This window comes from Urocampus carinirostris, chromosome 18, assembly GCF_059441175.1.
Source record: "Urocampus carinirostris isolate Australia breed hairy pipefish chromosome 18, RoL_Ucar_1.0, whole genome shotgun sequence".
Classification (NCBI taxonomy): Eukaryota; Metazoa; Chordata; class Actinopteri; order Syngnathiformes; family Syngnathidae; genus Urocampus; species Urocampus carinirostris.
Genome location: NC_142366.1, coordinates 13,715,736 through 13,729,812, shown reverse-complemented (window position 1 = coordinate 13,729,812; position 14,077 = coordinate 13,715,736). Strand labels below are relative to the sequence as shown.

General features: G+C 37.7%; 1 protein-coding gene across 1 annotated transcript in view; it reads left to right on the top strand.

The window, feature by feature from the left end:
• Positions 1 to 14,077, top strand: part of atp8a2 (ATPase phospholipid transporting 8A2) — a 68,501-nt gene that overhangs the window by 4,218 nt on the left and 50,206 nt on the right. The window contains exons 2-3 of the mRNA XM_088322836.1: positions 1,031 to 1,126; positions 9,598 to 9,775. Of these exons, the coding sequence (XP_088178962.1) occupies positions 1,031 to 1,126; positions 9,598 to 9,775 (274 nt within the window). The remainder of the gene's footprint in view (positions 1 to 1,030; positions 1,127 to 9,597; positions 9,776 to 14,077) is intronic.

Sequence of the window (14,077 nt, the reverse complement as noted above, 5' to 3'; positions counted from 1 at the left end):
ACCAGGAAAAAAATACTTACTCGAGCAAAAAATTCTTAAAATGAGCTAAATGATCTATCTTCAACTAGATAGTATTTTGCTTATTAAAATAGTTCTCTTTTTACCTAAAATCAAGTTTAATTGTGTTTGGTTTTTTTTTTTTAAGAAATTGCAGTGCATTAGTAAGATATACAAATAAGTATGCTAATGCATAAAATAACATAAAATATGATATGAAGTATAATTGTATTATTTATTTTAAGTTCCGGTCTTTTTTTTATTATCAGTTTTAACATAGTGGGTAAATAATTTTGCTATAGTGCTGCAACTAATGACTGTTTTGATAGTCAGTCAAGCGACTATTGAAATGATTACTCCAATAGTCAGATAATTATGACTTTTTTCTTAAAGTTAGCATGAAGTGTATTTCATTATGTGGATGATGATAATAATAACAACGAAAGAAAAATAGATACAATGAAAAATACATATTTTTATTCATCCATGCTAAAATGCTCCCAAAATTTAGAAGTTTTGGTACGCGTACTTGATCTTCACGCCCTAATTTCTGTATGTTTATGTTCCCATTCAAGACAGAGATGCTATTGGCAATTGCGCATGTGTGACTTTCTGCAGATATTATATTCATGTAGAGAGGCCTCACTCTGTTGGAAAACGTGCCTTGCTACAATAGTCGACAATGGAATGGAATTCTTGACACTTTCGACTAATCGTTGCAGCCCTATTTGATTAATATTAAATAATGTTTTCTTCTAATATTAGAATAATTTAGAATGAGCAAAACGAGGTATTTTTATTAATATGAAAACAAGTTGAACTGTTTTAAAATTAGGAATATAACGCTCAGACTGAGCAGAATTGTCTGGTAATGTTTTTGTTTTGTGCAGCAAAATTAGTATATCCTGAAATATACGAATCCCTTTCCACGTTCTTATGATTTTTATCTAAATTTGATTCATAGTCCAGCCCTATTATATTTACCTGTTGTGTGTTGTTCTCCCTTGGCCCCCTCCCACCCCTTGCGACGCAGAACAGTTAATGTTGAATGCCATTAAGCAGGACCCTCCCGGGCCCCAGGACCCCATCCAGGGGGCACGTGCCCGCCCACCAGACAGGTTTGACAAAAGTGAGTCTTGAGACGTAAAAGTTTTGGATTCAGCTGCCCCCACCCTAAACCCTGACGGACCCCGAGAGTTACACGTCGAAGGTGGTCCAAGTGCTTCGTTAGATTAAATCAAGTGGAGCTTCTCGGGGCCCGAAGTGATGAATGCCCGATTCTGACCCTCTCACTGCATGTGCTCATATGGGGAGGGGGATGAAAATGTTATGGAGAACACATCTCAATTGAAATTCTAGAACATTAGAATTAAACTGTCTATGGCAGCTAAAATATGAAAAAAAAAGGCAATCATTGCACGTGCAATTTGGCAAAAAAATTCATGTAATAATTAATGCTGTTTACCAAAAATAGCTTAAGTTACCAAAAATGTATAAAAGCTAAAACATGTATATAATAAAATACCCTAGGAAAACACGCGTCTTGGCTTTAAAAAAAGGGAATGATTGATATTAAATAAATTACCCTCAACCTATTCAAATATCAATTTCTAAAACCCTGACTCACTTATTTTTATATGCCTTTTTTCCTACTAACAAAAAAAAAAATCCTATATCAAATTACCAGTACTTGTTTGTAATTTTGTATTATTCAGAGGAATTTCAAGGTATTGTATCTTAAGCCAATTAAAAAAAAGATTTATATATATTTTCAATTGTTGAATTCAGATTATCGAAATGGCATGCGATGAAATGTAATTATTTCCCTGATATTATAGAAAATGTTTTTGGATTGTTACATCGATATTGGATTGTATCAGTGTTATTTGAACCACCTTTTAACAAATCCAATTGAATTAAACGCTCTTCTATTGAAATTGAATGAATTAAGAAATCCCTAGTCATACACGTATAACAATCACATGAATTTGCTTTAAAAAAACACACCAAATATTAGATTATACTATAGTTATGTGTTTCCGTAGTGCAGTGCTTAGCACATTTGCATAATACGCGAAGGTCCCCGGTTCGAGACGGGGTGGAAACATTTGTTGACCTGAAGAAGGGGGCGCCACCAGGCTGTACTTGCCTAAGACACACCACAGGAAATGGTACCCCAACAAACCTATTGTTCAAAGGGACCCACTATAGGGACACACAATCCATTTAATACTAGAAAATTGAAATATAATAAATGTAGGAAATAACAATAATACAATTAGTCTTCAAAAAAAGAGTCCAAATCTACAAATGCTATTAATGATACGTACAATTTGCTGCAAAATTGCCAGATATGTCAAAAATTAAAAAAAAATGGGGCTGGATACATATGACAAAGATTCCCCCATATACTGCTCCAAAATACATTACAAGCATGCTACACTACATGCTTGGCACAGTGCATGGACATGTGCATGTCATCACCAGGCATGATCTTTTTTTAAATGTTTTACTTGGGGGTGCAAAGAATGATGCATACTCTCATGCAAAAATAAATAAATGTGATTGGTCCGTATTTTACAACAGTTAGTTTCTCTCAAAGCATTTTTTCCGTTATTTTCTTGTTCCAGCACCAATCGTGGATGGAGGTGATTTTGTTTGTACTGACGTGCGTTCTGCGTGCGGGATTACGAGCACGTTTCAGCTTAGCCGGCAGGTGAAGCTGCCGAGCAGACATAGCGAGGATTAGTAAGAGGCCCTTTCTTTCCTTTTTATTTATTTATTTTCTTACCTTTCTGCTGTCCCGCTGATGCGTGACAGCGCGGGAAATGGACCCGCCGGGAAAGAAGGAGACTGGTTCGAGCGGAACCATTGTGTAAAGCACAAAAGGGGAGGGTAGAGGTCTCACCCGGGTCAGCATGGGACTGAAGGGCTGTCCAGGCAGACGGTGTCATGTTGGTAACGCTTTTATTTTTTCAGGTCTGCTATGTCTGTCCTAGTTCGATTATATGTAATTTAGTTTCATGTATAATTTGACAAACATACTAAAAAAAAGTTAATAACATTTGTGGCTGTGTATACTGTATTAGGGCTGCAACAACAAATTGATAAAATCAATTAATTTTAAGTGTTGGCAACGAATTTCATCATCGATTCATTGTAAGAAAGAGTTAGAGATAATAGAGAGCATTGAATTTCCTCCTGATTCGGCGACAAAGTTGTAGTAGGACTTTGGTCTGGCAGAGGGTGCTCTGAGACCAGATTTGAAATTTCTTTGATTAGTATATCACTTTTCAGACACCGAATTGCAACTCAAAGTATTTACAATAAAGTGACACATAAAAGTTGCCTGCAAAGAGCTTTAAAGAGAAGCAATTTTGGTATAAACACAAGCAACCCCTAGGTTAGTGGTTTGTTTGTGGCTTTTTATGTAGGCACAGCACACACAAAAATAGCCTCAATCATAAATTAACAAAATAAAACAAACTGCACACATCTGACGAAGTACCCGCATTCTCCTGTGATGTTCCCTCTTTTTTTGCACTTCTTAAAAAAAAAAAATATTTGCAGGTGTATAGCATACATTTGTATGTGTTGGTTTATTCTTATGCTATTTGGCAAACACTTGGATTTTTTAATTGTTTTTTTTTATAGAACATTCTGTTGTTTTGTGCACTATTTTTCTATCCAAAACTTCAAATTTGAAGATGAGGAAATTAAAAATGTTATCTTTAAAATCGGATTCATCGAAACTCGAAAATCTAATTGACAGACTTATCGATTATTAAAATAATCTTTGGTTGTTGCCTTTTACCATATTTATTTGTGTATTTAATGATTTATTTATTTAATGTCTTTCAAAGTCCAATTTAGTGTCAATAAATCATTTGAATCATGGCCCCACATATTCCGCAACGTGGTACTATAAAAATAGTGCAATGTTGAGATAAAATGGAATGCCTTTTTCAATGTCATCTATAGCCCAAGTGGTCTAGAGGTTATAATACAGCGTTCTCACTAAGGTTCAAATCCTGCAATGGTTCCAGTGACAACGTTTATTACATATAACGCTTAGTTTGAGCTGAGATTAGGTGTAACAAAGTTTTATACCGATTTTCCATCAAAAATTAGCGGTGCACGGTAAACACAAGTGCGTGTTATACACGAATAAATGCGATAATGTTAAACTTACCTCAAAAATTGGCTTAGAATGAGGTGCTATATGCAGATACTCATTGATCTGCAACTAATTGATTTGATCAATTACTATTTGTATACTAAATGTAATTAACAACTGTATTTTTTTTACAATGTAGTTTTTTTTCTTTTCATAGTTAATTTTTTTTAGCTATGTTATACAAACAAATGATTTAAATTAGAACACAGGGATTTTACCTTACACGTTTATCAACAATTTGACAGAATGATCCACAGATTATTCAAACGCTCCTATAATTATTGTATTTTCCGGACTCTAAGGAACACATAAAAGCCAAAAATTTGCCTAAAAATTATAAGTGCGCACCATAATTTGGTACACTGTATATGTTAATTCCATTTTGAAGTCAGATTGCCCAATAACTATGTTCTATATACATTGATTTTGTTTTTAATTTTCTGAGTGTCTTTGGAATGCAACCCTCTCTTTTGTAGCAGTTTTAATTTAATTTGCCGTACAGTGGACCTTATATATGAAAAGTATTTCATAAAGGAATACTCAGATGGTGTGCCTTTATAGTACGGAACATTCGGTAATTTGGTGCTGCACTGTAAATTGGTGTGCAAGCAAGAAAGTTTTGGCAGCTCATTAGAATTGATTTAAGAAATGTTTGGGGGTTTGTAGAATTTGAAAATAATGCTTAAAGTTTTAATATGAACACCCTTTCTGATTCAGAATACAGCGGGTTTTTTTTAAATTAATTTAGCGACAAAATAATCAATGGAATAACCAATAATTAAAAATTTTTGAGGGAATCCCAAGTCTTTGTGTGCAACCTAGTTATGATAATAATGTTGTACTATCATCATTTGTGGAATAACTCCTGTCTAATCAAATTGCTTTGCTGTTTATAATGGGCTGTATAATGTGTTGTTAGTTTGGCGACTGTGCTATTTAAGATCAGCTTGTTTAAAATGTCCATATTTGCATGCCTATAAAACGATAATGAGTTTTCTTGCTTGGGGGAATCTCATAGACTTACGATTGTGAACACGTGATTTGATTCGGCTTCGGGTTGCAGGGATGACTTGCCCAGAAAGGCTCAAATTCAATTTGCAGATGGCTCCTTAATGTCCACCAATCTTGTTGTTATGCCAGCGTGTTATTTTTTTTTTACTGCATTTGCTGAGATGTACGACCTGTCGTGCTGCTTTGCCACTAGGCGGTGCAGAGCACACAGAACAGCCGAATCGATTTGTGATTGGTGACGTCACGGGCAAAACCAGGCGCGTTGACCCCAGTCGCCGTGAAGCGATTGCCATTGCGACTTACGGTCCGGCTGGTAATAGCCTGCCGGCAGATCTGCAGCTAAGACATTTGTTATCGCCGGGTCGATAAGGACTTTGACCCCGCTGCCGAAAGCTCACGGTTCCTGGATAATAGAAGAGGCGTTCGGGTGCCGCGGGACACTCAATCCGCCAGACAAGGCCCGAGCTTTATTAGTTTCTGAATTATTGAAGCGGCAGGTCGGCCTACCCGTTTGCGTCCACTTCCAGTCCATCACAGTTAAATAAAGAAAAAACCTTTTAAATGGCTTATGTGATTTAATATGCATTTATTCTATCCATCTATCCATTATCTGCACCGCTTATCATCAGTAGGGTCGCGGGGGTGCTGGAGCCCATCCCAGCCATCTTCGGGCAGTAGGCAGCGGACACCCTGAACTGGTTGGCAGCCAGTCGCAGGGCACACAGGGGACAGACAATTCGCTCGCTCATTCATAGGGACAATTTGGACTGGCCAATTAACCTGACATGCATGTTTTTGGAATGTGGGAGGAAACCGGAGTGCCCGGAGGAAACCCACGCAAGCACGGGAAGAACATGCAAACTGCGCACAGGAAGGTTGGTAGCTGGATTTGAACCCATGACCTCAGAACTGTGCCGCACACGCGCTAACCACTGTTCCGCCGTGCTGCCCTGCATTTATTCCCTCCCCCTTAGATGAATACAAACAGAGCAATGAAGTATTCTATCATGCCGTATAGGGATGAACCTATATCAACAAAATTGCGCTTTTGTCAATTTAAAGTTGCCACGATATATCGCATAACAATAATTGATGTCCCCGGGACCCTACTGAGGATAAGCGGTGCAGATGATGGATGGATGGAATATTCTATGTAGCAAAAAGGACATTTCATTCCATTGTCTGTTGGCTCGTTCATTTGAATTGGAAATGTTTTGGCCAAAGTTCCCGTTATAACTCACGTACATTTTATTTCACTGTGTGACGTTTGATAATTTGATCAAATGTATGAAATAATAATAATTCAAATTGAATCGTTTCTCCGGCGCCGTCACGAATGGCAGCCACTCCAGCAGCTCCCGTGTTATTTTCGATTGTTCTCAGCTCAGGGATGCTGCTGGAAAAGTGAATTTCCCTTCGGGGATGAATAAAGTATCTATCTATCTATCTATCTATCTATCTAATGGCAGAGCCTGTGTCAGATAACAATATAAATATACCATACAAAATGTGTCTCCATCCTGCTGTTACTACTCATTTTGAACTTCTTTTTTCCTAAATAATGGTTTCAAAACAAGTTGCGGGCAAATTTATTTTGTAAAAATGTCACAAAATACTGCAAACGAGAAAGATAGATGCTGGGCGAGGGGGAATAGGGTTTGCGCTGTGGTGGTAGAATCGCCCATAATCTCTGCTCACCCAATCAAATTGATTTGAGTGCTTTGCTGGCGTTTTTGGGTATTTACAATTTTTTTTTGTGTGTTTTCATCATAAAGTGTCTCAACAGTGAGCATATATAATTAATGGACTTCCATATAAAGGATTCTTTAGCGAGGTACAGGCAAAGAGGGTCTTTGTCTGTAAACTGTGCCCCAGACCAAACCAATTGCCCCGATTTCATACATTCTAAAATGGCGTTGTACGTACCTCAATTACAATGATACAGAAAATATTTACATGGGTTCCATTTTATCTTTGAGCCACATGCAATCATTTAGCGAGCCATAATTCCAGACCCCCTGGTGTAAGTTTTTTTTGTGACCCAAACGTTATTGTAAGTAATGTTACTCAGTGTGTGGAGGCTAGCAGGACAAAACCTCACCTAGACAATGTGACTTCCGACTCCCGCCATAAAGTCTAACAGAAAATAGATCACTGTTTTAGGAGGAAATAAACTCTAGTAAACAGTTGACGGCGCCAGTAAATGGGAGATAACAAAACAAAAACAGTTATACGATTCAACACATACGAATATTGAGGTGGCTCACCTTGTTAGAAAGCATAAAGGGAGCTATTTACATAAACTGAGGATTGCAGTAGCAATGCTAAATATATAAACCTATACAGCAATGGTTCCCAAACTTTTGCAGGCTGGTGCCCCCTTTGCTCCCCAGTGAATTCATTTTTTTCTTAAAATTTTCTGTGTTAATTTTGTTTTTGTTAACACTCAACCATATTGAAATGCTAAACCTAAAGAAAACAGCACCATCTTCTGGCAAGCTTTGTTAGGGTTGCTTTCTGTTGTATGTATTTTTACTTTTCAATTCTTGAATCGATAGAAGTACCTACCCACCTATGAAATGCACTAGATAGCACTTCAAGCTCATTAAAATAGTGGTCTGGAGAATTTTGAAAATAAAACATCACAAATAACATTATTTATTTTGACATGTCTTCATAACCAAACAAAGTCAAAATCTAACAAAAATAACATTTAAAAAAAGGACATAATGAACTCTGGAAAAAAAATCAAGAACATTTGCACAGTATAAAAGATCAATTGTACGCACTTAAAATAACCCACGCCTAACAAAGTAAACAACAACAAAAATAAATTGTGCACACTATAAAAAGGTAAACATTAAGAAATCCACTAAACACACTAAAAACAATCCACATACTTTTAGTGTAATATAAAATGTACTCACCAATGCTGATCTAAAAAGAAGTCTGGATGCTTAACCAGTTCTTCGTAGCTAGAACGCGTTGCTGCACTTCGTTAAAATGCACCCCCGGTATGAAATGCCCCCCTCGCGAAAATTTTCTTAAAACAACCTCGTATCTAATATTTTGGGGAATGTAATAGAACAGTAAAGCACGGGGAATTTGCAACTTATATAGAAATCCCTTTTGAGCATGTTGAAAATATTTAATTTCTCCGTTGGTAATTTGGCAGGTTATTACGGCGCACTAGCACTAGCTAACTTATGATATTGAGTGTCTTTGATGTGACTTGTACCTACTTAATATTAAATTGCCTGGAAATATATCCAACATACCTTACAAAAAATGTTCGCTGCAAATCCTGGAATACTTGAGGGCTGTCAGGGTGCCAATATTGTGCCTTGGCACAGCACTAGTCCCTCTGTTTGACTCCAAATAAACATTGCCGTCTTCTTTCTTCATCAAAAGGGATAATATTCCAAATCGGGCTTAGAAGCTTGCCTACCGCACAGAAATAAATCACCATGGTAAAAAAGTGGTGGTTATATTCTTCTGTCGTGGTTATTGGTATTTGTTTAAACTTAACCGCCTATTTACCTGCCATGCGCTCAAGTGAGCCTTGCCGTCCGTCATGGTTCTCATTCTGCCAGAGAGTGCAACATGACGTCATGTGCAAAGGGTCAATAAACCATTCACAATCAAAATTAATTAGAAGTGAATTTTAAAAAGGGTCGGTTTTATTTATTTGGAGGAAACTGACAAATAAGCCACAAAAAAAAACCTCAAGACTACGATGAAAAATCCTAATCTCAGTGCGCTACTGTCTCTTTAAGAAAGCGGAGCCCTGCATTTTCTCATTCTCTTTCCTCCTCCCCTTTTTCGGACCCCACCCACTCTGGGAGTCTCTCCACTCCATATGGCTCCCACTCATCGGCCGGTCCGTCGACGCTCTTCTCCATCGAGTAGGAGGGAGGAAACGGCTCCAGTCGCAACGTATTAGTAGCGTCTGTGGGCGGGGCCATGGGGTCTTCCCTGATGGGGCCGCGTCGGAACCCCAAGGGGGCTTACGTCTTGATATCCGGACTTTGCTTCTGAACCGTCGCCCAGTTTTCTTGTCAAGGTCTGCAGCCGAGGTTGGAGGGGTGGCTTGGATAATTTTGCAGGGGGTGGTTGTTGCATCCTCTCTTCACTTGTCGGGATTCTCCATGTGCTTGCTGAAGGTGGGCCCGGTGTGTTTGTTGCCTATTGTGCACCCCTCAGCACATCCAATATTAGAAGGGGGAGGGGGAAGGGGTGCCAGGGGAACATTAAAAGGCACCACACACACTCGGCCTACTACACTAAATGTCTTTTGAATGTGTTTGTGTGTCGCTACCCACCCACCCTCTTCTGTCTGTCTGTCTTGTCTCCCGCCCTCCATTGACAACCCCCAATCCCTTGTCATCCGCCCCCACCCCTTACTCACCCAGCCTCGCCTCTTTCTCATCAATCCAACGGCGCAGGACCCACTTGCTCCTCGGCCGGCTACCACAAGGCGGACGATGAGATGTCCGGCACCACTTCGCAGGCCGATCCGGTAGATGCCACGGCCAGGGCCGTCCTGCTCAACCGGCCCCAGACCACCAAGTTCTGCGACAACCACGTCAGGTAGGCTCATTAGTTCTAGTAGGCTTTTTATGACGAACGCTTTGCCAAAGCACAGTAAGGATTTGAAGGAAAGCAATCGGGCTCCCTGGTTTCCATGTTTACTCTACGTGCAACAAGTCCACTTGAAAAAAATGTATTCCCTGCTTAAAAGTGTGTAAAGGGCTCAAAGGGAAAGACATCACTTGGCAAGGTAGATAAGAAGGCGGTTTAATAGCTCACCCATTATGTGATTATTTGCGTTCGTCCCAAAGGTGAGTAGCTCAAAGTGTGACCACCGTTGAAATTTGATGTCATCAATCTCGGGTTCTATTGAATTTTTCCATTTTATTTTTATGTTGTGTATTTAGATCAATGATTTAGTTTTTGTCTGGTTTATTTTCTTTTGTGCCTTAATCAACTTCTATTGTGCCAGAAAACTAGTCAAGTCAAGTCAAGTCAAGTCATTTTTATTTGTATAGCCCTAAATCACGAAGAGTCTCAAAGGGCTTCACAGATTGTTACACTATATTACACAAACTATTTTCAACCGACAAGAGGAGTAGGTTATTCGTATGCAATGGAGTAGAAGTGAGTTTTAAGTTTAGCTTTAAACATTTCCACTGAGGTTGCAGATCGAATCTCAGGGGGAAGAGCATTCCACAGCACCGGTGCCCGGATGGAGAACGCTCTCGAACCAGCAGAAGACTTCTTTGCTCTCGGGATCATCAGAAGACCAGCACTCTCAGATCGTAGGCTTCGGACCGGGACATAGTGGCAGATCAGATCTGACAGATAAGAGGGAGCAAGTCCATGTATGATTTTGTACAATACTAAGAGAACTTTGAAGTCACATCTTTGGCTAACTGGGAGCCAATGCAGGTTAGCCAAAATCGGTGTTATGTGATCGTACTTTTTTGTCCTGGTTAAGAGCCTCGCTGCGGCATTTTGTACTAGCTGAAGAGACTTGATTCTGGACTTCGGGAGACCGGAGAGTAGTGCATTGCAGTAATCGAGACGGGAGGTAACAAATGCATGAATTATTGTTTCCGCATCAGACTGAGACAGTATTGAACGGATTTTAGCAATGTTGCGAAGATGGAAGAAGGCAGTTCTAGTAATTTGCTTTACATGCATCTCAAAGGATAGATCAGGGTCAAATATGACACCTAAATTTTTAACTGAGTCACTCTGTGTGATGTGACATTTGTCAATGTTCACAGCAGTTTTTGAGAATAAGTCCCGGCATTTAGAAGGACCAATGACTAACATTTCAGTCTTTTCAGAGTTAAGACGCAAGAAATTTAGTGACATCCACTCTTTTATCTCAGTGAGACAGGCCTCCAAATTTCCACAGTTTAGTGTGGAAGATTCCTCCAACGGAAGATATAGTTGAGTGTCGTCTGCATAGCAATGGAAGCTGATATTGTACTTGCGAATAATATCACCTAATGGAAGCATGTAAATGTTGAAAAGTAGGGGGCCGAGCACTGAACCCTGCGGAACACCGCAGGTAACATTAAAGGGCTCAACTATACACTCTTCTTCTTTTTTCACGTTTTTTTCTCTCCACTGACTACTGGCCACTTTTTTTACAACAAAAAAGTTTTGTTCTTTGTTAAAAATGTACTTCTTTTAGAGCAAAAACTAGCTACTTCTCATACTAAAATATTTTTGGGCACTTATTCCGCGCCAAAAACTAGTGTAGTTTTATGTTAACAGCTAGCTTATTTGTTAACACCCAAAACTAGCTTCTCCTATGGCAAAAAACAGTGCAGTCTATGATCAAAACTTCCTACTTCTACACCAAATCAATTTTCTTCTACGTTAAATCAAAATAATTTTACACAAAAAAATTAGCATATACTCAACACCAAATATTAATGTTGTATTCTGACTGTGATAATATGTGACTTTTTTTGTGTTTTTCCTTGACTTCATGTAGGTTTCAGATCAGGGGAGGTTGTAATTGTAGTCTATGTACCTCTTTGAGACTTTTTTGTGATTAAGGGCTACAGAAATAAATATGACTTTTTTTTTTGTTCAGCTGATGATTTTTGGGAGTGTTATTATTTTTAATTTGGAATTTTTTTACATTTTCTGTCCACTTTAAAATAAAACATGCCCATGTATTTATGTTTGCTTTGATGCATTTTCAATCAGTTTTTTTGTCCTATTTGTAATTGTTTGTTTTTGTATTTCTAGACCTTTCTCCTGCCAACTTTCCTTCTAGTTCATTAGGATCTTTTTTATATTATTATTTTATGCATTCTTTTCTTTCCCATTTTGAATGTTTTCATTAATAGTTCTTGACCTTTCTTATTTTATGCAATCTAGTTAAAAATATTATTTTTATTTTCTCTAATTCATTGTGAAACTTAATTTAAAGATTGTTAGTATAACATTAATATATTCTTAAGAATTTCTTCTTCGACGCGTTTCCAAACCTATTTGTTTATTTATTCATTTATTTAGATTTTTTTTTTTTTGCCCCGTAACTTTAATATAGTAATAATATTATTTTTTATGTAATATAATGTTTCCCATTTGTTTTAAATATATTTGATATTTTTCTACTTTTGTAGTTTATGGTTTACTTCAAATTTAGATGTTATTATAATCATATATTTATCCATCCATTATCTGCACCACTTATCCTCAGTAGGGTCCCGGGGGTGCTGGAGCCCATCCCAGCTGTCTTCGCGCAGTGGGCAGGGGACACCCTGAACCGGTTGCCAGCCAGTCGCAGGGCACACAGAGACAGACAATTCACTCACTCATTCAAACCTAGGTACAATTTGGACCGGCCAATTAACCTGTTTTTGGAATGTGGGAGGAAACCGGAGTGCCCGGAGTAAACTCACGCAAGCACGGGAAGAACATGCAAACTCCACACAGGAAAGTTTTGATCTCACGACATCAGAACTGTGCCGCACACGCGCTAACCACTGCCCCGCCGTGCCGCCCGTATTATATGTATATGAATCCATAATTATAATTATATTTTAAATCTAAATAGTTATAAGAATCATTCTAATAGTATTTTTACTAATTTAGACATTACCGGTATATGATTATCGCTTTTGCGTTTTTCCCACTTAATTTTTTTTAAAATTATTTTTGGGAAAAAAAAAATGCCTCGCCATTTTTTCCAATATTTTACAATTTCTTTCACTCTGTATTCCTTTCCCTGATTTTTTTTTTTAATTTTTCTAGACAATAATTGGGATATGATGGGAACTTTTGGCAAGGTGTACCTAATGCATTCACGGATCTACTTCATTTCACAATGTTGTGATAATAACCCTCCTTTTTTGATCACGATAAAAGTTTTTCATTTTCCATTACGGAGATTAAAAACGTGCGTTAGTATTCCTCTCAGTCGCAATATGTGTCAGCAGCTGCACACAGCAGGAGTGAAGTTGACTCGCTAGTATCTTCTGTTTTGCACAAAAAAAATAATCTTGGCGTTCTAAAGCCGAAGAAAAAAAAGGACACAGGTGGAAGAGGTAAGAGCACTAGAGAAGCACTAATGCACAGGTTGCATAAAAAACGGTGACGTTGAAAAATGGGCCTGCAGATAAAAGCTTCGAGGTTTTAATCTGACTGAAATCAATACAGCTATTGAAGGGTTTCAGGGAGACTTGTGCCTCTGCTGTGTTTCCACACCTTAATGCTATTAGGCCTGCCCTTGAAATCGGAGATTTTTTTCAACTAATGGCGGTCCGTCCACCGAGCCAGACTTTCACTTGCTGGACATGTGCACAAAAATCAACATTTGTTCTACTTGATGATCTAACACAAGCAAAACGATCAGGTTTCAATTCTGTAGGTGAAGAAACACTGACATTTAAAATAAATGTTAAATAATTGTTGACTTCTACATAATTAATGGTTGCTAAAATAAATTAAATATAGATAAATAAAACATTTTATTATCAATCTCTTACTGTTTTAAAACAGTTTTTTTATTTCTCAGAAATTGTAGTTGTGAATTTTATCATTTTTTTAAAGTCCGATGTAATAGACACGAAAATACACCTCAAAAACTGAAACAACTACAATAAATTTGTGTCCTAACCACTGACATCTCCATTCTTTTTTCGAGAAGGACTCCAATATTTAGAAGAAAAAAATATAGTAACTGATTAATAAGCCAAAAGAATAAAAACAATAAAAAATATTTAATGTCGTTAAAAATTATTATCAAACAATATAAATTAAAATGGGCTGTTTTTTTTAATGACTATCCTGAGGATGATTTTTTTTTTAATTTTTTCTAAAAAAAAATTCTTAAGCTATTTACTTTGTTGTCTATTGCTATGT